We start from the raw sequence: 24132 nt of genomic DNA on the forward strand, positions 1-24132 counted from the left end.
TGGCCTCCATTACTTACAGAGCCAAACTAATGGCCAAAGTTGTTTACATCTCCCTTTTGATCCAGCTCTCATGGGCATATAGAAATCATATTACAAACCCTCCAGCCAATCCCAAGTCAAGACCCCCAACCACCTCCTTTATCTCTGTCTCTCACACATCTAGCCAAAATTCTGCCTGCACTAAGTTACCCCGGGGCTGGGTACCAGACAGCTAGAGAACACATTTATCTCCACAGCCTTACAAAATTATTCAAACTATCCAATCCTAAGCTGCTTACTCCATCTTGTCTTTCCTACAGAAACTCTAACAAAGGCTCTGGGCCATGCTTCCTCCTTTGCCCTTTCTGCCCCCTGGCTGGCTCTGGTGCTTCCCCATGTGGCTCTGCATGGCATATCGTGACTCTTGATTCTAGGGATCTGTGAATATAAACTTCTTCCCTCATGACAATCATTTCTATGTCTGCATGTCTTACCATACCTGATTAAAACAAATTCCAGGTACAAATTTTAGAACAGTTAAACGTAAGCATTTTTTTTCAAGGTATAATTATAGAAAGTTGGGTGTACATTGATGTTAGGAGCCAAAGAACTAAATTTTGGGGAGCTTTCCAGCATTTAAACTCCTTTCAAATATTTTGAGAATATTCCCACCTGAAAGGTGGCAGAACCTGCCTTCCACGTAGACATTCAAAACACCAGATTCCTGTTTCTGTAGCCTTCCTTACATCTAGTTCCTGGACACATGGTTAATCAGATGTGTCTGTCCTGACCTTTGTAACAGGAGCTGGTGACACAAAGAAGCAGGGATAGAGGAGAAATAATTCTGGCAGTAGTGGCAGCAGCAGCAGCAGCAGCAGGAATGGCTGGTTTCCAGGGACAGCAGTGACAGCAGTACCAGTGACAGACAGTGCAAAGTTTTTCACCCAGTTCTGCAGCAGCAAGCCCACCATGCAGGTGATGGGTTGTAATGTTGGCTTCAGTTGGGCTGGTGTTTCTCTTGTTCTCACCTGTGCACCATGCAGGTTCTCCAGCTTTCTAAGTGCTTCTGTGAACTATTCATTGTCCTCTAATAAAATAATTTTCTGCTTAAAAATTAACCAATAGGTTTTTATTGCTTGCAACCAAGAACGCTGATTGATATAAACTATGATTATTCTCTTTCCTTGTTTCTTTCCTCATTCCTTTTTCTTTCCTCCTCTCTTCCTTCCTTCCTTCCTTCCTTCTTTCTGTCCTTCCTTCTGTCTTCCTGTCTTTCTCTCAGAAGAATAAATGCATTTAATACTTATATAACTAAACACATACACATATACATTTATATAGAGAGAGATATGTGTATACATGTATACATACAAATATATATTAATATGAAGGTAAATATGGTGAAATATTAACATTTGTTAATTATGGATAGTAGGGATCTGGGTATTCTTTGATGTTTTTGTATTTCATGTCAATTTTCTCAAAGGATAATATTAGCAATCATGTACACATTTGTAAATATATATATTTATATGTGTGTGTGTATATATATATATATGCATGTATATACACAGTACTATTCCACTATTCCAAGCCCTTTATTTATGCTCATTCATCCCCTCCTCATAACAAACCTATGAAGTAAGAACCATTATTCACATCCTCCTTTTATTTATGAGGAAACTGAGGCACAGAGAGCTTAAGAGAATTGCCCTAAATCAAGCAGCTTTTAAGGAGCAGAGCCAGAAATCAAATCCTGGCAGTCATGTCTGGAGCCCTTTGCTTTTAACAAAATAAGAGATGAGATAGTAAGTAGCTTAAGAGGGAGGCAGAACCCAAAGCGTCTTTTCAGGATGGAGGATGAGTTTATGGGCCGAGAGGAAGGGACAAGTAGAGGGAGAGGTGAAGATGTGAGCAAGCCTGGGGTGGCTTACTGGATGGGACACTGTCAAGATCACGGGGCCAAGCGTTGCCGTGCATGGGAGGAGGAACAGGACTCCTGGTCTGATACTCGAGAGAAGGAGGCAAGGGGTTGGTTTACCGTTCGGAGGAGGATGACCTTGCTTCTCTGGGAAACTGAAGACAAGGTTGGCGGCAAGGAGGTGGAGGAAGTGACAGGCAAGTTGCAGCCAAACCAGGTGGCAGCGTGAGTGGCCTGGTGTGCCTGCAGGAGCCTGGTTCGGGGAGAGGAGGTTCCTCCAGGGGAGAAGGGGAAGGAGAGAACTGCCGGCTGGCTATCTGGGGGCTCTCTCCTTGGTCCTATTTTATTTAAAACTATTCTGCTTTATCAACAGACAGACCCAGGACCCAGGAGATTCCCCACCTGTGGGCAAGGTCAGGGGGCCCAGGCAGGGATACTGAAGCACAGGGTCCTTCAGAGCAAAGAGCAAAGAGCAAAGAGCGAAGCATCCTAGTAACCGGACAGAGGAAAAGAAGTCTATTGTCTGTCCTCACTGGACACAGATTGAATAGTCACAGGCTCCTCCTCCTCCCCTCCAGAGAGGGTGTGTGTGTGTGTGTGTGTGTGTGTGTGAGAGAGAGAGAGAGAGAGAGAGAGTGAGAACGTGAGTCTGTGTGCTTACCAAGCCAGTGGTCCCCGCTGTGGACTGGCTTGGCTTTTCCCTGCAGAAGCCTCTGTGCCAAGCTCTCCATGCCGCCCTCCTCAGTAGCACCTGCATGAAGCCTTCTGGCTGCCAGAGCTGGGAGCCCAGGCAAACTGGGCCTGCAGAACTTGTCCAGCCTCCCCAGGAAGCAAACCTGACCCTCTGAGTCAGGTCTTCCTCATCCACCAAGGTGTGTCCTGCCCCAGCATCTGTGTGACCATGGAATGAAGTCACCCAGCTATACTCTGCAGCTGCCTCTCTGTTTCAGGGGACTTTTGTCAGCTGCCCAGGACCTCCAAGCCAAGCTCCTTCTCTGTATTCTTTGAATGGCCTGCCTTCTTCTGTGACCACCGGTAAGAGAAAGGTGCCCCCAAGGCTTGTGTTTGGGGACGTTGGGGGTGTGGGAACATTGTGAGGGCGAGGTAAAAGGGGTACTAGCAGATTAACAGCTTCTGGGTACTTAGAAGGGGAGTCTGGCAGAATGCTGGAAGTCACCTGCTCCTAGAAAAATTTTAGTCTTCTCATTGTCCCTGCAGGGGCTATCCAGAGCACAGTGACAGTCAACCCCTCCCACTGGTGAGGGTAACTCAGTCTCAAGAGTTATCAGCGCCACTGTATTGAATCTGCTTCTATGTCTTGATTACCACTATGACTCTTTTGTCATTTATTAACTCATTAGTAAATATTCTATATCCTTTCACAAAGACTAACACACACTGACTTGGAAAGTAGTAAGTTCCTCATTGCTGGGGTTTTTCTGAGGCTGGGATTTGTGGGGAGGACTCTTACATCAGCTGGTGTGGTAATCCAGATGACCTTTAAGATTCCACCCAACCTTGAGTTGTTAAGCTTCTACACTTGATCAATTTATTGAGCAGAACAGATATAAAAAGCTAGAAATATGCCCTCTTTCCCTAAGCACCTCTAATGAAATTATTTGCAAGAAAAAAACATTATCATTCCCTCTAATCGAGGGGCTTTCTTTGGGGGTATTAACGGTTGTGGGAGAGCTGGGACTCCCATGCTTGGGAGTTGTGTTGCTGGATGGCAAGAGGGGTTGATGGGATCCAAGCAGGCTTCCTGGAGAAGGTGGCGCTTGTGAATAGAATAGAACATGGCCTGGTGGGTGAGAAGTTGAAAACCAGCTGCAGTAGGAAGGTGGACACAGAAGCGAGGCCAAATTACCTTGACTTCAAGGGGACCAGGAGTCAGGAAGTGGGTGAGAGAGGCTGCTGTGAGTTTGGGTCGGGGGGGGGGGGGGGGGGGGAGGGGGGTGTGTTCTCATGTGATACCCTCATATGTCAGCAGCAATACGAGCTCAGTGGGGATCTTGGTGTCTGAGCCCTTCACATAGGCAACACTTTTTGTATAGGTTTCTCTGTGCACCCCATTCACCCAGACCCACTTTGCAATCAGGGACATCACCCCACTGCCACTCCCTCCCCAAAACCTGCCAACCCAGCCACTTAGAGGATCAAAGTGCCCAGGGCTCTTTCTCTTTTATTGTCTTTCTAATAAGAGGTGGAAGGTTACTCTAATTACTGACAATTACCTGGAACAATTTCTCCTTTGGTTTCCAGTGACAAATTAATGAAATTATCATAGTGGGCTAATTACAAGGGATGCAAATTTGAGGCCTCTTGTAGGAATGTGTCCTCTAGTGTTGGCTGAATCTCCTTTGCACATTCTTCCAAAGGGTCCGGGACATCTTTTGCTGGATCTTTATAAGATGTAATTTCAGCATGTCTGGATTTCTATTTCCTTTCCCCTATTCTCACTAATAGGGAAAAAACCTTTCTTTTATTTAGTGTGCTTGGTTGAAAGGTGAAACAGATCATATAGCCTTGGGATTTGCGGCCATACTGTTGGTTGGAAGGAGGAGTGAGTGAAGCTGCACATAGATGAAGCTCTTAGAGCCTTAGATCTAGGTGAGCCTGGCTTTGGGATGGGGCGCTCTTCCCTTTGCAGCACCCATCCGCCACTCACCTCGGTTCAGATAGTGGCTCAGCAACGATGGTCATAGTGCTAGGATCTGTGGAATACATGAAAGCACTGGCCGAGTTGGCTCTACAAAATTGCCCTCCTAGCTGGTACCACGGGGTAGCACTTTACCACATTATAGTGTAGAAGCTGAAGACCTGAGCTTGAACCCCAACTATATCACTTCTCAACTATGTGGTCTTGAGCATATCAGCCAAATTTCCTGAACATCAGTATTTTTAAAAATTTACATAAAAGAGATAATAATATCTCTTCCTATACCCTCCGAGGGGTGATATGAGGCCTAAATGAAGTCAAAGGTGCAAAAGTGTCTGGTAAACCTTAAAACTACACATATGCAATTTGTTCTTTGAAGATCTTCTAGGAATTATCAGCAAAGGGGACCCTGGAATCCTCTTTCTGTGCACTTGCTTGGCCCTGTTTCCTCTCAGCCGGCTGAAAACAAAGCAGTGAATCTTCAAGCATATGTGATGGTAGAGATGAACTCCTCTCCACTTTAACAAGCAAACAAAGCTTCTAGGTGGGGGTCATAGAGGAGGTCAGGTAATATATAAGTCACCGACATCCCAACGTAACAAGTGAGAATGCTGAGTCCTCCAGGGCAGAGGATGAAAGAGAGAAAAGGAACCAGGAAGGCAGCCCTGTGGTTGTCAGGTTCTGAGTGAGTGCAGAGACAGAGAAAAAACTCCAGCTGCTCTGTAGTTTCCCCTGGATTTTAATGAAATTTAGTCTTTGGTGGTAACACCAGGATCTCAATTCAACTCACTCAACTCAACTCAAGCATCCCTCAGATGCTTACACAGAATCAGACTCAGGGAGGGACTTCCCAATGTGGGGAGTTGTAAAAAGCTTGGAAGGGACCTTCTGGGAGCTTGGGGTCTCTCTGCATGGCTTTGAAACCAATGGGACTGAATAAATAGAGTTATGCCTCTTAACAGGGGTGGATGAGCAGGTGAGAGTTTAGAATTTTTCTTCCTTCTGTTCCTCTCTACTGTGTGCCCCTCAAGACCACACCCGCTCAATTCCCTGTCCCTGATGACTGGCACATTGTTGGCTCCATAACAGATGAGAAAGTGGAAAGATGAATGAATAAAGAAAAGAATAAACAATTGGACTATGGGCATGAATATTTGACAGTCTTGCTCTCTAAACTAAGCCATAAGCCTTGATCTCCTTCAGATTCTTCTGGAGCCCTCTTCCTCCCCTGGCACCTTTCACAGGTGGCCCTACATACCTGGAACTCACACGGTGAACCCCTGCTAAGTGCGAGAGGCTCTGCTTGGGACTGGAGATAAAAGATGAATAAGACATAGTCCTCACCTCAACGAGCTCACAATAGGAACTTCCGGTTTTCTCCAAAGGCCCCTGTCAACCTTTGTCCCAACTTGGGAGCCCACATGAGGAGTTCAGCGCTGGGATTCCATTTCCTGGCCTCATTTTTGCCTCAGCCTTAAGGTGATTCTTTATGAACACCGCCGACTTCTTTTTTTTGGATGAGTTTTGAGTGTTTATTACCTGTCTTTTTCTCCAAGTATTTTTTTAACGTGTTAAATATACATAATTTGCCATTTTAACCATTTTTAAGTGTACAGTTCAGTGGCATTAAGTGCATTCACTTTGTTGTGCTGCCATCAGCACCACCCACCCTCAGAGCTTTGCATCTTCCCCAACTGAAGCTCTGTCCCCTTTAAACAATAACACCCCACTCCCCCCTTCCTCCAACCCCAGGCAACCACCACGCGACTTTCTGGCTCTGTGAATTTGACTGAATACTATTCCATCGCATGTATATACCACATTTGTTTATCCGTTCTTCCATCGATGGGTATTTGGGTGGCATCCCCCTTTTACACAGTTGACTTTGGTTACTTGCACTCCATTCTGATGGAGGAATGCAGTCTTAGATCTACATGCATTTCAGGGGATGAGAGGCCCCTCCTTCGTGAGATGGGGGAGGACATGTAAAATGAACAGCAGATGTCACTGCCCAGTTAAAAATACTTTATAATATTTAATAGCTAATACATGCTTATGATAGGAAATTTGGAAAATATAGAAAATTTTCAAAAAGAAGTAAGAGTTGCCTCTAATTCCTGCACCCAGAGATAACCCAGGTGATCTATATGTACATAGAAAAAAAGATTAGGAAAGAGCAAGATGGTTGTCTTAGTTCATGGGCTGCTGTAACAAAAATAGCATAGACTAGGTGGCTTATAACCAACAGAAATTTATTTCTTACAATCTGGGAAGTCCAAAATCAAGGTGCTGGCAGATTCGATGTCTGGGGAGGCCCCTCTTCCTGGTTCATAGCCAGCACCTTCTTGCTAGGTCCTCACATGGTGGAAGGGACGAGGGAGCTCTCTGGGGTCTCTTTCATAAGGGCACTAATCCCATTTATGGGGGCTCCACCCTCATGACCTAATCACCCCCCAAAAGGCCCCACCTCCTACTACCATCACATTGGGGATAGGGCTTCAAGATACAAGTTTGGGTGGGAAGGACACAAACATTCAGTCTATAGCATTGGTAATAATAGATTAGCTGTGCTTGTTTCTGCTGTAATGGGTCTGCTGTAGGGAGCCCCCCAGGAGCCAGGCCCCTGCTCCTGTGAGGGCGAGAGCCCTCAGACCTGGCCACTGCCACTCACCTGTGCCTCGGAAGCTGTGGAGGCCCAGGCTGGGACAGACACTGCATAAACATTATTCACAACGTGCAGGGAGATATTAGTTTGCATATGCATAAAGCTGCACTCCCATCTGAGAGCTCCTGCCAATGATGCTCCAGCATTTGTTGTTTGCAGGGAAGCAGCTCCAGAAGGGGTTGTGTATGGGGCGCTATCTATGGAGGAAGCTTCCTACTGCCAGGATCCCCTGCTCCACCGCCCCCCCGGGACCCTGGGGACTTCTGGGAGAGCTGTGGGCTGTTCTGCTGGGTGCTCATTAGACGTTCCAAAGAAGCCACCTTCCGGGACCACTGGCCTTTTCTACTTGCTGTCTAGGGTTTTTTGGAGCCAGGAAGGAACCAAGAACCCCTGAGAGAGCTAGGACTAAATGAGGAAAGCTGGGGCAAGGATGCGGTGTAGCATGGCATCAAGGGTAAGGGTGACTGGCGATCAGGGCCAAATTCTCCTGAGGGAACAAGAGATGAATATAATTGTCAATGTCTAATGAATCTTAGAGCTGAAACCTTCTGAGAAAGTTGAGGCAGGAGGACCTTCTTCCCCGAAACACACTCCAGAAAATCTTGTTATAATAAATATGCTCCAGAACTTCGAACGCATTGAGATTCACCTCAAACCCCTCCCACACCCTCTCTTCCTCCACTTGACACAAGCCATCAGTGTGCCCTGATGACCACAGAAGCAACCAGTTCCTCACTGAGCCCTCAGGAGCTTTCGTGGGCGTGACCCCCTCTGCTCCTCGCCCTCGGCCCGAGAGGTGGGCAGGACAGAGTGTGCCGTCCTTATCCTGTAGATGAGACAAAATCCCAGCAGGGCTGTGTCCTGCATGAGGCTGCTCAGCAAGTGGTGGGCCCAGGACTCAAAGCCACATTTACAAGTTCTTGTCCTGCCAAGGAGGCCAGGAGGGGGTGCTGTGACAGCTGGAGCAGTGTGGAGCGCCAGCGATGGAATGCTGCTGGAAGAGTTGGGACATAGTGGCCCGGGGGATGAGAATGAGCCAGAGAGAAGAGGTTTCAAGACTCCATCACTAATAATAATGATTTCCCCACGTGCTTGGCGGTTACGTTTTTACAGCACTTTCACTCATATTCTTTTTCTTTTTAAGTTGTGATAAAATATACAGAACATAAAATTTACCGTTAGAGAAGTTCAGTATCTTCACAATGTTGAGCAACCACCACCACTATCTAGTTCCAGGACATTTTCATCATCCCAGATGGACACCCCGTGCCCCATCTCTGTGCTGAGAGTCGGTGTCATGTCCGAGGACACGGCCGGTGCCTAACACACAGTCGGCATTTGACACATACAATGTGTGCCTGACATACGACGTCCCCACTCTCCCAAGAAGGAGGGCTGTCAAAAAAACCCCAAAAGCTAAAGTGAGTATGTAAACTTTTTAGGGTGATGTTTAATATATTATTCAAATGACACATATTTTAAATCACATTCTGTGTATGTTAATACACTAACTTAAAAATACGGCTTTTCCCCAAACATTCCTGTTTACGAAACATTCAACACTTCACCCACATCTTGACATCAGTGTCCTTCTCATCACTAGAACCATTTTTGGAATCAGCTGTCCATGTGCTGGCCTATGCCATCTTCCCTACAGTCTAAAGAGAGTTGGCTATTTCTTATTAACCCAGAGAGTCTTTATTTTTTAATAAGCTTTTTTGAGATATAATTCACATACCATAAAATTTGCTTTTTTAAAATTTACAATTTGGTGATTTTTTAGTGTCTTCAGAGTTGTGCGACCATACCACTATCTAATTGCAGCACATTTTCATCACCCCAAAGAGAAACCTGTACCATTAGCAGTCACTCCCTCTTCTCCCTCTCCCTGGGACCCCCAAACCTCTAATCTGCTTTCTGTCTCCAAAGATTTACTTATTCTGGAGATTTCATATACTTGGAATCACATAATATGTAGTTTTTTGAGTCTGTCATCTCTCACTTTGCATAATGCTTTCAAGTTTCATCCATATTGCAGCATGGATCAGCACTTCATTCCTTTTTATGGCTGCATAGTATTCCATTGCATGCACATACTATCTTTGGTTTATCTGTTCATCAGCTGATTGGCATTTGGGTGCTTCCACCTTTTGGCTATCGTGACTAGTACCTATATTCTTTTTATTGGCCTCCATTTGTGGTACATTTTTCCCTATTTTACAGATGAGACCCTGAGACTAAGCTATGGGGACTTCAGTCTTGTCCTGTGCTCTCCTCTGTCCAGCAGGTCAGGGCTTATCTTAGGGTGGAGTAGCTAGTTGACTCTGCAGACAGAGGTGGATGCTGGTTCCTCAGTTAAGCCCGGGAGAGCCCAAGAATCCTCAACTCCTGGGAGGCCTATTTGCTTTCTTTTCACATTTCTGTGGTGTGTGAGGAGCAAAGGCACATGGTGTCAGGGATGCGTGACCCTGAAAATCCTTTCCTGGGCTTGCTCAGGCTCAGCGGTGGAGGGAGCCCTTCGGAAGCCGGCGGGAGCTCTACTGTGCCAGCTCCTTGAGGCCGTGCTGGGGAAGCAGTTGGAGGTTCGACCCACAGCAAAGCCCTGGCCTGCCCTCCTTGTGAGGTCCAGGGGCAGCCAGACCCCTCTTCTGAAGCCATGGGCCTCTCACACGCTGCACGCCTGCCCATGACGAAGCTCGGCCTGTGGTGGCTCCTTCTGATCCCAGCAGGTGAGTGGGTGCAATCACTAGGATGTCACGTCACCACAAATCTCATGGCCACGTGGAGGAAAATCCTGCTGGGGGGCTTATGGCAGCTGTCCGGGCTGCAGGGGACTTCTGAGTGAGTAGCTTGCTCCACAGAGAGGAGGTGGAGGGGTACTCACAGCTCTGACACTGGCAGCTGGTGACCCTGAACCCCTTGAGCTCAGTGTTCCTCTTTGCAAAATGCCAACAGTACTGTGAACCCCCAGGGCTATGGCAAGGATCACATGAATGACAGTTTGTGGGGTACAGTAGCACTGGGGATACAGTAGGCACTCAATACTACTGTTCCTGATGGGCTTCTCTGGATTCAGAGAACTGGGTCACGACTTGCTCAGGCAGCAGAACTTGGAGGAGGGAAGCTGTTTGCAGAACACACTGAAAACAGACATGAATGATTCCATCGGACAATGTTGGGACGCTTTGCCTAGCTGCTAGGAAGGAGCAATTGCCCATGGTTTCAGAAGCGGTGGGGGAGACGCTGAAGCAGCAGAGGATCTCCCAATTAGCTAGCTGCTCACTGCCAAGTGGATGGCAATGAAAGGCCACCGTAATGCATGAAGCTCTTCTCGCTGCAGCTCACCCCACACGGGCCAGGCCTCTCCCCTGTATTGCTGTCCCACTTGGGCTTCCTCAGTTCAAGGCTGAGTCTTGTCTCCAGGTCTGACTTCTCCCCACTCCTGTGCCTCCAGCACTTGTTTTCACACCTTCTTATCTAATAGTCACAGAGTTACGGATGTTTCCTGAGCTCCAACCATGTGCTGATGGCTTTGTTAAGCTCTAACACACATTATTATATTTAATCCTCAACAGTGCTTTTGATGGATTCTGGATTAGCGTCCCCATTTTACAGATGAGGAAACTGAGGCTCAGTGAGGTTGAGTGGCTCTGATTTGATGGGAGAGGGGGCCCAGCACCCCCTACCATGGACTCCTGGAGACCTCACTCTTCCCTCCTGTCCCACAGCATCGGTGCAGCGAGCCCCGCCTACCCACGCCGAGGACCGCCTCTTCAAACACCTCTTTAGGGGCTACAACCGCTGGGCGCGGCCGGTGCCAAACACCTCCGACGTGGTGATCGTGCGCTTCGGGCTGTCCATCGCCCAGCTCATCGATGTGGTGCGCCTGTCCTAATATCCTTTGCCCCCTTGGGATCAGTCCCCAGACCACGGGTGCCTTTGCTGGGATGCTCCCTCTTTCCGCAGTGCCGGCTCTTCTCCCTCCAGGGCCCCCAGCCCACCTCATTAAAGCATCGTCCCTTGGACCCGGGGATGCCACATCTCCCTCGCACTGTCTCAGCTCTGGAGCCCCCTCCTGAGAAGGCATTGATTGGCAGCAGTGGGTTTTCTAGACACCCTGCTTGTTCCACTTGACATCAGCACAGGAGACCCAAGTGGCCTGTGTGGTCCTGAAGAATCTGAGCAAGGGAGGCAGCGTTCGGAGGGGGTTTTGGGTGGGTTGAGCTTGCAGTATCGTGTAAGAGGTTCCTCTGGTGAGTGGGGGCTGGAGTCAGCCCGTCCCATTCCACCCTGTTTTCTGGGGCTGGTTCCATCACTCTATCGTTCTTACTCTCTCTTCTGCTCTTTGCCAGGATGAGAAGAACCAAATGATGACCACCAACGTCTGGCTAAAGCAGGTGAGGGTCCCTCCCCGAGCCGAAGCAGGAGCGGGGGCGGGAACCCACTGACCCCAGACCCTCCCAGGACTCTCTCACTGACACAGGAGTCTGAATTCACGGTTTACCTTAGAGTTGCCACTTGGGATGTTCCCAAAGCCAGCTGGTCGCAGACTGCTTCTTGCAAGGGGCTGAGCTCTTGTGTGGATGGGCTCCAAGTCCAGCGCCTGAGACTGTCATCTGCAGGAGCCAAGTGGTCCCCTTTCTGGTAGTGGGCATTTCCTATTTCCCTGCTACCACTGTAGATCAGATCATTGAGTCATCACTGAAAACCCAGGGGAGGTTTCATTCTGCCTGCTTTACAGCTGAGGAAAGCGAGAAGCAGAGTGCAGCTTGGCTAGAAAAGGGGGTCCTGACTTGGAACCCCAGGCTACTTCTATGGGAGAACGCTGAGTGTTCCATGTCCATGCTGGCTACTGCTACCCCAAAACCTACCAGCTTAAAGCAACAGTTGATTACATCTCATAGTTTTACAGCCAGGAGCTTGGGTGATTTCTTCTGCTTTGCATGCTGATTACGGGGGTTACTTGGTGATATTTGGTGGTGGCTGGTCTACTCTGGAGGGTCTAAGGTGGCTCTACTTGTGTCCATCCCTCAGCAGGGATGTTGGGAAGGCTCTGGAAAGTTCTGGAAGCCAGGCCCAGCTCGACCTTTCTCCTTCTCCAGCCACTCTCAGGGTCTATCTGTGTGTCCTCTCCAACAGGGGAGTTGAATTCCTCACCTGGCGGCTCAGGGACTCCAGAGCAAGGGTCCTAAGAGACGGAAAATGAAGCGTCTGGTCTCTTGAGACTCGGAAACTGGCCCGGCATCAATCCTGGCAGAGAATGTGTGGCCCTCTTTGATGTGCCGCTCTCGGGGGCAGAACGTGGGGCACAGGCTCCAGCAGAACCTGAATATTTTCTCTCCCCTTCTTCACCCCTCGCACTCAGCCCAGCCCCTTCCTCGGGCCCCAAAGTGGAGGTGGTGAGAGAACGAGAGAAAGAGGACCCAGCCCTCTGCCTACTTTCCCACCACTTCCTCTCCCTGGGCCCCTGGCAACCTAACCACCCTCTGTCTCAGAGATTGGCATGCAGAATACCATGAGAATCAGAATTCTGATTGACATCTTCATTTTGAATCTTTTGAATGAATGCCTTACCTTCTGTAAGTGTCCAGGTGTGTTGTTCCTGCCTCCATAGGCCCTAGATGGTGTCAGGCTGTATGCCGGCCATTCAGTTTTTATAATTGGATGCTTAGGCCAAAGGCATGGAGCAGACGCCTCAGACGCTGTTCACCCTGGAGCTGTTAGGGGGTCACAGGGCTCATCTTTACAGATGTGCAAATTGAGGCCCAGGGCAGTAAAAGGTCTTGGGAAGTCACACAGTCCTGCAGTGTGGGGCCAGATCTAGAACCTGGGTTGACATAATTGTCCCCAGGGGCCAGTCACCTCAGCTTAGGGGCTGGAGTGAGGAGGAGAGGAAGGAGCACTGGATCAGGAGGCAGGCCAGCCAGGGCCGCCTCTGTCTAGCCTGTGATGCTGTGCAAATTGCTTAACCTCTCAGATCCTCACTTTCCTCGTCTGTCAAATGGAGATAATGCAATCTATTGCCCACACTGGCAACCTACTGCCAATTAATACAACCATCTTGGTGGAGATGCCCCCAAAATGTTGGTTGAAACTGAAAACTTGAGAGATGATGGACCATGGGGAAGAAGTTACATTTATGAAGCCCAATCCCTTTCAAAATTGTTCATCGATGTTCTGAGAAATCCTGACAATTTTACAAACATTTTTATCTTTCTTATTTTGCAAGTCTGTCTCCGCTGTCCACCTAAGCCTTCCTCTAGATGAGCCGTCAATACTGCTGCTGGGCCAGCATCTTCCCAAGCATGGTTTGGGTACCAGTGGCAGTTTTGTGATATGAATTTGGTTGGCTCATAAACCTTTTTGTAATAGTCATATATTTATATTTTAGTGGATGTTTTCAAATTCTCTTGGTTTTCCAGTAATATCAATGACATAAAATTTTAAAATGTCAGGGCCAGCCTGGTGGTGCAGCAGTTAAGTTCGCACATTCTCCTTTGGTGGCCCAGGGTTCGCCAGTTCAGATCCCGGGCACGTACCTACACACTGCTTATCCAGCCATGCTGTGGCAGCATCCCACATATAAAGTAGAGGAAGACGGGCATGGATGTTAGCTCGGGGCCAGTCTTCCTAGGCAAAAAAGAGGAGGATTGGTGGCAGATCTTAGCTCAGGGCTAATCCTCCTCCTCAAAAATACCCACAAAAATCAAAAACCCAAACAAACAAACAATTTAAAAATGTATGTAAGTTTAAAAATAGTGATCCAATTTAAAGGAAAACACTAAATAAATGATAATACAGGCGGTACACATATGTTGGTAAAAATTATGAAACTGGAATGTGAGTGCTGTTGGTGAACACTGGGCGAGACCAATGCTTTTCCTCTCCTGTGCCTGCTTCCTGGCAATGTGCCTGTTTCCCTTAACTCCCTCCCAGGTCCCTCCCCGGGTTGATGTGTTTGTGTAAACCTTACACGACTATCCTTAGAGGGGAAAAGCCATCGTGCAGGGAGCCTTCTCAAGGTGTGTCACTGCACAGAAGGGAAACGGCCCCTGGCCTTAGGGCGGGCGTGGAGTCTGGGAGGCTGGGGCTCAAGCCCCACTGCTGCCACTTACCAGCGGCAGATCCCCTGAGCCTCACTTGCCTCCCCCTAACCTGTAGGATTGTTGTGAAGATTAGCAAGAATGATCTAAAGGGCCTGCAATGAAGCTGGCTTTATAAATGGCAGTGGCTATTATTTTAATTATTATAAGCCCCCGTGAGCCAAAGGACAGCTTGTGTGTCAACACGAGTCATTATCTGTTGGGGGTGGTCGTTCCTTTTAGGTCCAGAAGAGACATGGGAAACGTTCCTGGAAAGAGGACCATCCAAAGTTAGAGGGAGGAGCCGTTTTCTCATTGCCTGGACACACGTTCAGTGTTGAGCATTTACCAGGGGCTTGGTGCTCGCGATGCAGGGTGAAACGGTTGTCCTTTGCTTCAGGGAACCTACAGAGGCATGAAATAAACAAATACGCAAATCAACATGTAATCGCCACTTGCAACCATCCGTAAAGGAAAACTTCAGAGAGTGAATAACACTAACCTGGTTTTGGGGAGAAAACAGATTCTCTTGGACCAGCTGGTGGAAGCCTGGCTGGGCCCCAGAGCATCCTCTCCCAGCTGGGACTCCTAGGGGGCGCTCTGGAGCAGAGTGTAAAAGTCACTGGTGTATTCCTCTTTCTCAGCTAACTCCGGCAGGTTGTTTTTAGCTCTCTGGTCCTCAGTTTCCTTATCTGTTAAGTGGGGAAATACCTCCACTTGCTCGGCATTCCCTGCCCAGCTCTCCCACTGAGGCTCTCCCTAGACAGAGGGTGCAAAAAAAACCTTTGCAAACTGTGATGCACTAAAAAATGTTTACTACAAATGAGTGAGGTAGCTTGCCAGGGTTGTCCAGCCAGGGCGTCCAGAATGAGCACTACAGGAAGAACTAGGGTGACCTATCGTCTGGGTGTGCCTGAGACTTTGAGTATTAGAGATTGATCATCTTCGACTGGACTCCCAGTTCCCAGCTCAGAACCCTGTCCTGGCATCGCCGCCCTTTCTGTTCTGTGGGGCTGGGTGAGGAGCTCTGGGTGCTCCTGAGTCCGGCTGCTGGGTTGTCCCCAGGCTGCGCTAGGTTTGCCCCTCCCAGGGCAGGGCCATGACGTGACTCCCCTCTCCACGCACAGGAGTGGAGCGACTACAAGCTGCGCTGGAACCCGGCCGATTTTGGCAACATCACCTCCCTCCGGGTGCCTTCGGAGATGATCTGGATTCCCGACATCGTCCTTTATAACAAGTAGGCTGGGGGCCTGGAGGCCCCTTGGAGGGTCCTGCAAGGGGCACGTAAAGTGAGGCTGGGCTGGGTTGGACTTCGGAGGTTGCCTCCCTCTCAGCTCCTGCTTTGCTGACCCTCACCCCTGCCACCTTTTCTCTTGATTCCTCTCTTTCTTTCATTTTGTTCTCTCACTCATACACCATAATTTATTGAGCATCTACTATATATCAGCGCCTGGCGCTGTTCTAGTGGGACACAGATTATTTGTATTATAGTGGGAGTATTATTTGAAAAATGTGGTTGGTGCAGGCTCTGAAAACAGTGCCGACGGGCTGGAGCTTTGCAGGCTGGCAGTGTTGTTGACACAGGTAAGCTGCATCTCGGGTGATGCCTCTGCAGTGAGTGAACTCACTTGGTATGGGTCTTTGAAAAAAATCATATTAATTATAGCTGCCTTGCATTAGAGACCAAAAAGGACCAGTCTTCAAGCATAATGACTAGAAGCTAAAAAAAGGCGGGGAGTGTAAAGAGAGCAGTACTGGACCAAAAAAACAGTTGTTTTTCTTGATAGAAGATGTAGAGAGCTATAATTTCATCTCTGGGCTTGGTATCAGGTCATGCTTCATTTAGAGCTCAAGAACTTACAATTAAAAGGTGTTTGGCATTATGTTCTTCTAAAAATGCTTTCTAAAGAGGGGCTCTAAGGAGCACTGGCTCCCGGAGACACGTATAGCTGTGAAAAATGGTCCTGTGGTCAAAGACTTTAGATAACACTGTGCGTTCTCCTGCTTCCTCCCAGCCCCAGCCCTTTGGAGAATTCAAGAAATTTAATATTTAAAATAGCATTTTAAATATTGTTAGAAGTTGCTCAGCCAAGAAACCCATTTAGCCCAGCACTTCCCAATTCATTTGACCCAAGTTTGGAAAAGCTATTTTTAAACCATAAAATAAAGGGGCAAAGATTCACTTCTGGAGTTTTGGGGTTTCCAGATGATTGGAGGGGAACAACAACGATTCCTTCACACTGCCCAGTCCTGGTCAGGCCCAAAGCCCTCTCATCCAGCCGCTGTAAACACACATCCAGCACAGATGATCTGGAAGGTCTGACGCTGCAGGAGTCCTGTGTGTGCTGCTGCCGCTGGACTCACGGACCCCTCACCCCACATCTCTCTGGAGCCGGCACCCAGGATCCTTCTAGTGTCTGCTTCCTGTGCATTTGGCGGATGTCAGAAGCAAAGTCCCAGCATCAGATATGGCCTGGAGTTTTAGGATTGCCAATAAAGCTTTGGCAGTGTTAGTTGACTGTAACAGAAAATTCTTTTGATAGGACAAAGGTCCAAACCAAATTCCTGCGGACATATAAAGAAGGGTCTCTTCTGTCCAGACATCCCACTCCAGATTGACAGGAAGATCGGGAAAGCGTAGCTTTCCTTCCTCAAAATGGGGCGCGTGTTGCCATCTGGTGGTGATTGTGTGTGAGGACAAAAACACCTTAAAAAAAATTAGCCTTTGACCTGATCCGTTTGTTACTCTCAAAGTTCCCGTTTCCAACCTGCCTATATCTCTAACCTGGAACTTCTCTGTGGGAAACACGTCTCTCTGCCTGCGTAGTCGTCTGGTTCCCCTGCCTTTCGGACTGACCGTAGGAACTGGAGGACGAGGGACGGCAAGGGCGCTGAGCCCACTGCGCCACTGCTCAGGGGGAATCCGGGACTCAGGCTCCCAGGAAGCCCCTGCCAACTGGCCACCGCTGTTCCAGCGTCCCCAGCGCCCTCACGGCCTTTACATGCCTAGGTCCCACGACGCGGCCAGCCTCATCTCCCACCACCTCCTACTCGCGCCCCACCCCCACTCCTGCCCAGCTTCCGCAGCCCAAGCACGCCCCGAGAGTTTTGTCCTTCCCCGCCTCTGCTCCTTCTTCCTGCTGACGCTCTAGGGGTACGCTCTCCACCCCAGCTCTCCGCAGCATCCTACCGTCGGTCGTCAAGGCCTTGCTCAAATGGAAATTTTCATGATGACCTTGCTCGCTCCAGCAAGGAGGGAGTTCCCCCCATAGTTCTTGGGGAGCACTGCGGCTGTTCTCGTAGTGCTGTTGCCAAACTGCCTCCCGTGTTTGTAGGGTTTCCAGGCTGCGTCTCATTTCCCCCGGGGTCTTTAGGGGCAGGCGTGACTCTCACGTTCCCTCTGCTCGGAGCTCCTGACGAGGCCCCAGTGGGGGCGCTGGCTCAGAAATGCCTGCTAACTGGATGGGGTCCAAGGGGATCTTCCTTGACCCTCAAAGATGTTAAGTGTCTTCTGAGGGAGCTAGATATCCCAGGTGGAAAAACATGGCCCCCGCTGAGGGGCTTAGTCACCATCTGCTAGGGGGAGGAAATATACTCATAAATTATCACTCTAAAGTGTGAAATAAATACAAACAGGCAACCAAACTACAGATACCTCATGATCACAAATATGTAAAAATGTTATATGTATGATCCGTATGACAATCAAATACTTACATGTAACATCAAAACGTTGGTAAGGGTTATTTTTTAAGTTCTTGGTACATTCCTATATTCTTCAGAATTCCTACTTTTGTATTTAAAAAGATGGTGCATGAGGGGCCGGCCCCGTGGCCCAGTGGTTAGGTTTGTGGGCTCTGCTGCAGGCGGCCCAGTATTTCGTCAGTTCGAATCCTGGGCGCAGACATGGTACCACTCATCAAGCCATGCTGAGGCGGCATCCCACATGCCACAGCTAGAAGGACCCACAACTAAGAATATACAACTATGTACCAGGGGGCTTTGGGGAGAAAAAGGAAAAAAATAAAATCTTAAAAAAAAAAAGATGGTGCGTGAAAAGACAACTGAGGGAGCTATAAATGAGTGTGTGCTGGGACAGTCTTATACACTTGCATAAAACCCAACGACTTGGCTGGGTCTGGCTTTGTTATTGGGGTCCCCCTGCTGCTGGTTGTGGGGAACATCCTGGTTTGGGCAGGCGAGGTGTACAGGGCCCCCCAGCTCCTCTCGTCTCCCCAGTGCAGATGGAGAGTTTGCGGTGACCCACATGACGAAGGCTCACCTCTTCTCCACCGGCACTGTGCACTGGGTGCCCCCGGCCATCTACAAGAGCTCCTGCAGCATCGACGTCACCTTCTTCCCCTTCGACCAGCAGAACTGCAAGATGAAGTTCGGCTCCTGGACGTATGACAAGGCCAAGATCGACCTGGAGCAGATGGAGCAGACGGTGGACCTGAAGGACTACTGGGAGAGTGGCGAGTGGGCTATCATCAACGCCACAGGCACCTACAACAGCAAGAAGTATGACTGCTGTGCTGAGATCTACCCCGATGTCACCTACTACTTTGTCATCCGGCGCCTGCCCCTCTTCTACACCATCAACCTCATCATCCCCTGCCTGCTCATCTCCTGCCTCACTGTGCTCGTCTTCTACCTGCCCTCCGACTGCGGCGAGAAGATCACCCTGTGCATCTCGGTGCTGCTCTCGCTCACCGTCTTCCTGCTGCTCATCACCGAGATCATCCCCTCCACTTCTCTGGTCATCCCGCTCATTGGGGAATACCTGCTCTTCACCATGATCTTTGTCACCCTCTCCATCATCATCACGGTCTTTGTCCTCAATGTCCACCACCGCTCCCCCAGCACCCATAATATGCCCCACTGGGTGCGAGTGGCCTTTCTGGGCTGTGTGCCTCGGTGGCTTCTGATGAACCGGCCCCCGCCACCCTTGGAGCTCCATGACCCCCTAGATCTGAAGCTCAGCCCCTCCTATCACTGGCTGGAGACCATGAGCATGGATGCGGAGGAGAGGGAAGAAGAAGAGGAAGACAGATGGGTGTGTGCGGGTCATTCATCCCCCTCCCTGGGTGTCCTCTACAGCCATGGTGGTCTGCACCAAGGGGCCTCAGGCCGTAAAGTGGAGACCCAGTTGCAGGAGGATGGGCTTCTGCTGTCGCCTCGCATACAGAAGGCACTGGAAGGAGTGCACTATATTGCTGATCACCTGCGGTCAGAGGATGCTGACTCTTCGGTGAGTTGGGGCTGGGTGAGGGGCCCCTTGCCTGGGTAAATCTACCAGCCTAGTTGGGAACCATCTCACCCCAGGTGTTAGTTTGGTCCAAGCCAGTCTACTCCATGAGGGCCCATGTGCATCAGTCATAGGGAGGCTGGAATAAACTGAGCGAGAACATCTAGCTGGCAGCTCTTAAAACATTTATTGGCAGGGGCCAAATAGCAGTCAAGAAAGCCCCAGCTAAGCCTAACTGGGAGACAGCAGGACAGAGAGGAGGATCTCAGAGCTTCCCATGCCATCCTCATGGCAGCCATTTCGCATGGTGAGCCTCTAGGTGGGGCAGAGGGAGGCCAGGGCATGTCACCAGGAGAGACCAAATAAATCAGGCTGCTGTGTTTTCAGCTTTCCTTCTCTGTCCTGATGGTCTCCTCCTGCTCCTCCTCCTCCTCCTCCTCCTTGTTAGCGGGCTCTGGGCATTTTGTGAACGTTACTATTCACTCACAAACCCTAAGCACTCTTGGTTGTACCAGGTGGGCTCCCCTCCCCGGCTCCTGCCATATCTGGCATTATTAGGTGAGCAAGTGACCACCCAGGATTGCAGAATTCATCTTACCAACCTTGGGAAGGATGAGAGGCCCGGAGGTTATTACTGGATGGCCCTTGTTGAGTAGACAAGAAAATTAATCATTATCTAATCCAGGAGCAGCTAGGAGTCTAGAGCCACCTGCCTGGGCTGCGAGCCCCAATTCCACAACCTACCCTCATCCCCCCAACTTTCCCTGGGCCATGCCTACCCTCGCCTACCTGCCCCCTGCGTCTCCTACAGTGGGTAGGGGAGTGGGCAAGGAGGTAACATGGGGCCAGCAAAGTCTTCCCCATTTTGTAACTGCTGAGTGTTGCATTTAAATCACTGCAGGCCTGCTGGGAGGGTCTCTGGCTCTGGGTGGTTCTAGAACCTCCTTGTGTCCCTCTAACCCCCCTTTCTTGGACCTTGAGAGCCTATGGGAAGGCTCTGGGCTGTGTCAAAGGGGTGGGATAGGATGGGAATCATTATGAGGGGATTGTTTGAGTCTTAAGACAGCCCTATGTCCCCCTCCCCCCTTAGCTTCCCAAGGTCTCAGTGGGGCCGCTGCTGCCCCCAGTGCTATCCTTACAGGGGCTGTGCATGGGGGGGACACTTCCCCTTTTCCAAGGCCTGGCCACTGTCACTGAGCCCATTTCCACCTGCAGGTGAAGGAGGACTGGAAGTATGTGGCCATGGTCATCGATAGGATATTCCTCTGGTTGTTTATCATCGTCTGCTTCCTGGGGACCGTTGGACTCTTTCTTCCTCCGTTCCTGGCTGGAATGATCTGATTTCACGTCTTTGCTTTGGCCCAAAGGTGGCACTGCTGACTGTCGTTAACTGCTGCTGCCTCTCGAGTATGCCTTTGGGGTCAACTCCATCTGACTGCGGGTGTCCCTCCGTGGAGTCCCAACACGAACCCAATCATCCAAGACTTCCTGGAACAATTCACTTGACATGATTGTACCCTGTGCTGAGAATCTGCTGGGCACAGAGCTCTGTTTTGGACACTGAGGAGCTAGGAAAAGAAGGAACTTGCTCTGCAGAGTTGACAGTATGGTGGTGACAATGTGAAGCTGTGTAAGATTCTCATATGGAGGAGGAACAAGCAGGGGGAGCTGAGGGTGGGGGTGGGGCCAGGTGAAGAGGCACAGACCTTAAAGGAGGGGAGAGTAGGGAAGATGGGAGACGGTGCCTCAGGGCTGGAAGGGCTGTGAACAACATTTTGGATTCAGGAATGAGCCTAAAGTGTCAGGGAGAACAGCCAGGCTGAGGGGTGCTCCAGAGTGGGGAGCAGTGGGAGGAGGCAGGTTGGAGCATCTTTAAACCAGGTGGAGGAGGGAGTATGAGCTGTCTGGTCTAACAGTGGAGTGGTGGAGGTGCTTCCAGAAGGGAAGAAGGGGAGGCAGGGCCCAGGTGCGGCTGAGGAGGGATGCATGATTGGATGCTGGGCCATCCCACCCACCTGGAAGCTCTTGCGGACCCCTGGCCTCTCCTTCCCTTTAGCCCCTCCCCTTCCCTGCTGCAAATTGGCTCAGCACCAGCCGGCCTCAAGAGGTTTGGCAGCACTGAGAGTCCCTGTCTGCAGGGGCACCATCTATGCTTAAATGCACATGGACAAGCTGGAAAGACATCCCTGGCCATTCTTGACCCACCCCAACCCTACAGCCTGCTGCCTCCCTCCCTCCACAGGGCGAGTGGTGGTCGGCACTCAGGATGTTTTCTCTGGGTGACTGAGCTGGATTGCTTTCGACCCTGAGACTGCTGTGTAAATGCACAAGCTGCAGGACTCCTTCCTTCCCCCACCTGCTCTCCCTCTCCCTGTTTGTCCCAAAGCCCGGTGATGTCCTCTGACCCTCCGTGCAGCCTGTTCTCCCCCTGGAGTTCAGCAATCCAAGGCTGTCAGCCGCGTGCGGGAGCCTGGAGCCTCTCCCCAGCCCTGTCCAGCCCCCTGGAGGGGGAACCATGGCAGCTAACAGATATGGGCACTGGCTTCTCTGGACAGAATGGAGACCTTGGACAGGAAGTCGAGCTGGGTGAGCTTCCAGTTTCCCTTCGGGCTTTGGGATTTCTTCCTTCCAAACCCCCCACTTGCCTCTTCCTGACAGACCAGGGGAAACCTAAGACACCCCAGCCCAGGCCTCCACTCCTCAGTTCTCTCCCAAGACCCCCACTCAGTGGCCCATTCTGGTTTCTGGCTCCTCTCTGATCCTGTGAAGCAGCCCCTGGCCTGCCCTCTCCTCCCTCCTGGCTCTCCCAGACTTGGTCTCCTGGTGCAGTGACATTCGCTCATGTTATTCCATCTCCCATCCATCTTGCATGTGAGTAAAGAGGTTAAATAAAGCTGAAGCTGCAGCTCATTCAGCTGTGGGACCCCTCCTCAGCATCCCCAGGACCACCCAAGCCCCCTAGAGCCCTCATTGTTTGGTGCGAACTGGGAGGGCACCATTGGCATTCCTCATGTGGCCGTGGATGGGGCTGTCCTGGACCCCACTGGAAAGTGGCCCTTTGGTCGGGCGTCGGGGCAAAGGGGCTGGAGCACACACTGACTCCGCTGCCCAGTGTCACCCCACAGCCCCAGGTTTGAGCCCCAGCATCGCCCTTTATCTGCACCCAACAGGAGCACAATTGATTTCTTCCAGGGCTGTGGCCTGAGGTCAACATTCCCCAAAGAGCAGGTCAGACTGACAAAACAATCAAACCACAAAGCAAATGGTACAATTTTAATTCATCCACAAGTCAAATAGAAAGAACGTAAAAGAGTGTTCTGCACAAACATGAGAGAGAGAGGGAGGGAGGGGATGAGGAAGGGGGAGAGAAAAGGAGGAGTAAGAAAAGGGAGAGAAAGAAGGACAGGACGAGGTGGCGAGCGAAGGAAGAAAGAGGAGGGGCGAGGGAGAGAGCGGACTGTGGTCCAAGTCCTGTTTTGGCCTCGTCTCTCCCCTTCTCCCCAACGCTTGGCATGTTGACAACACAGCGTCCTGTGCTGGGACTCCCAATGGCTTGTTCCTGGACTGTGTCCCAGGTCCCCCCTCAGGGGGGCACACGGCTGTCAGTCCAGACCAAACTCACATTAAATAAATTCCAATATACACTGTACAAGAAAGCCAGGTCCATCCCTCATCTCACCATCCACCCACCCCAAAAGAAAGCCCCTCCCTGGTCCCTCTGTGCATGGGGGGGACCTCTGAGTTCGGAAGAGGAAGGAGAAGGAACAGCTTGGTTCCCAAATGGGCCTGCCATGTCCATGCATAACACCACTGTGGCCACTAGGGACACCAGTGTGACCCCCCCCCTGCCCAACCGGCCTGGCGGGTGTGAGGAGGGAGTGGCTGGGAGGCAGCAGGGCCCCCTCTGAGCCCTCTCTGTCATCCCCTGGTATCTACAGCCCTGAGGCCCCTCTGTCCAGCTGCAGCCTGAGCAGCACAGTCTGGGGGTCGGGTGGGGAGAGGGGGTCGTGCAAAGTGGCAAGGGCAGAAGGACTCCCCTCGGCCTTCCCCCTGAGAAGACCCACGTGACCGAAGGCAAGGCGGGGGCCGGGGCAGGGGAGGTACACGACAGGCGGGGCGGAAGACGCGGGCAGGTGGCGCCCACCCTCCGTCACTCTGCAGGCGGGTGGGCCAGGTTGGCCAGAACCTTGGCCTGGTCCACAGCATCGAGCAGGTTCTTGGCGTCCACAGCCAGGGTGTGGGAGGCTGTGAGCATCTGTCGCTTGCACTCCTCGCTCAGGGAGGTCACAGCATTTTGCTGGGCCAGCCGCATCTTATTGATGAGCTCAGCCAGGTCCTTGTTGAGCAGTTTCTGGGTCCCCTCAATCTGTAGAAAGAGTGCGTGGAAGAGGCTGGGAGTCTGAGAGGCTGCAAAGTCTAGGCCTGGAGGATGAGGAAGCCCTGAAAGTGTCCACCTGGGCAGTGGCCGAAGCAGTCGGAAGTTCTCTGGGGGGCAAGTCAGACCTGGGCCTGGGCTGAGTCCAAGAACCCATGTGGACTGGAGCCAGGTCAGACATTGCAGACATCCCGGACCCCAGC

At 50.6% G+C, this 24132-nt stretch overlaps 2 protein-coding genes across 18 annotated transcripts in view; one reads left to right on the forward strand and one right to left on the reverse strand.

Annotated features, from left to right (window-relative positions):
- Positions 1-2497: 2497 nt before the first annotated feature.
- CHRNA2 (cholinergic receptor nicotinic alpha 2 subunit) lies at positions 2498-22818 on the forward strand. 4 transcript variants are annotated; one of them, XM_014843303.3, is made up of 8 exons: positions 2514-2772; positions 2851-2935; positions 9721-9953; positions 10953-11104; positions 11577-11621; positions 15434-15543; positions 18546-19557; positions 20770-22818. In XM_014843303.3, exons 3-8 carry the CDS (start codon positions 9881-9883, stop codon positions 20893-20895), a joined length of 1518 nt encoding a protein of 505 aa, XP_014698789.3. In that variant the 5' UTR covers positions 2514-2772; positions 2851-2935; positions 9721-9880; the 3' UTR covers positions 20896-22818. The 4 variants fall into 4 exon arrangements, with proteins under 4 accessions (XP_070361266.1, XP_014698789.3, XP_070361265.1 ...); XM_070505164.1 differs by having other exon boundaries at positions 20922-21205; XM_070505165.1 differs by lacking the exon at positions 9721-9953 and having other exon boundaries at positions 2498-2772; positions 20922-21205.
- The window catches only part of PTK2B (protein tyrosine kinase 2 beta), a 123120-nt gene continuing 121796 nt past the window's right edge, over positions 22809-24132 (reverse strand). For all 14 annotated transcript variants that reach the window (XM_014843298.3, XM_044766859.2, XM_070505160.1 and 11 more), the window contains one exon: positions 22809-23920. In XM_014843298.3, coding sequence (XP_014698784.1) covers positions 23705-23920 — 216 coding nt within the window. In that variant the 3' untranslated portion in view covers positions 22809-23704. The remainder of the gene's footprint in view (positions 23921-24132) is intronic.

Source organism: Equus asinus, chromosome 3 (assembly GCF_041296235.1).
Source record: "Equus asinus isolate D_3611 breed Donkey chromosome 3, EquAss-T2T_v2, whole genome shotgun sequence".
NCBI lineage: Eukaryota > Metazoa > Chordata > Mammalia > Perissodactyla > Equidae > Equus > Equus asinus.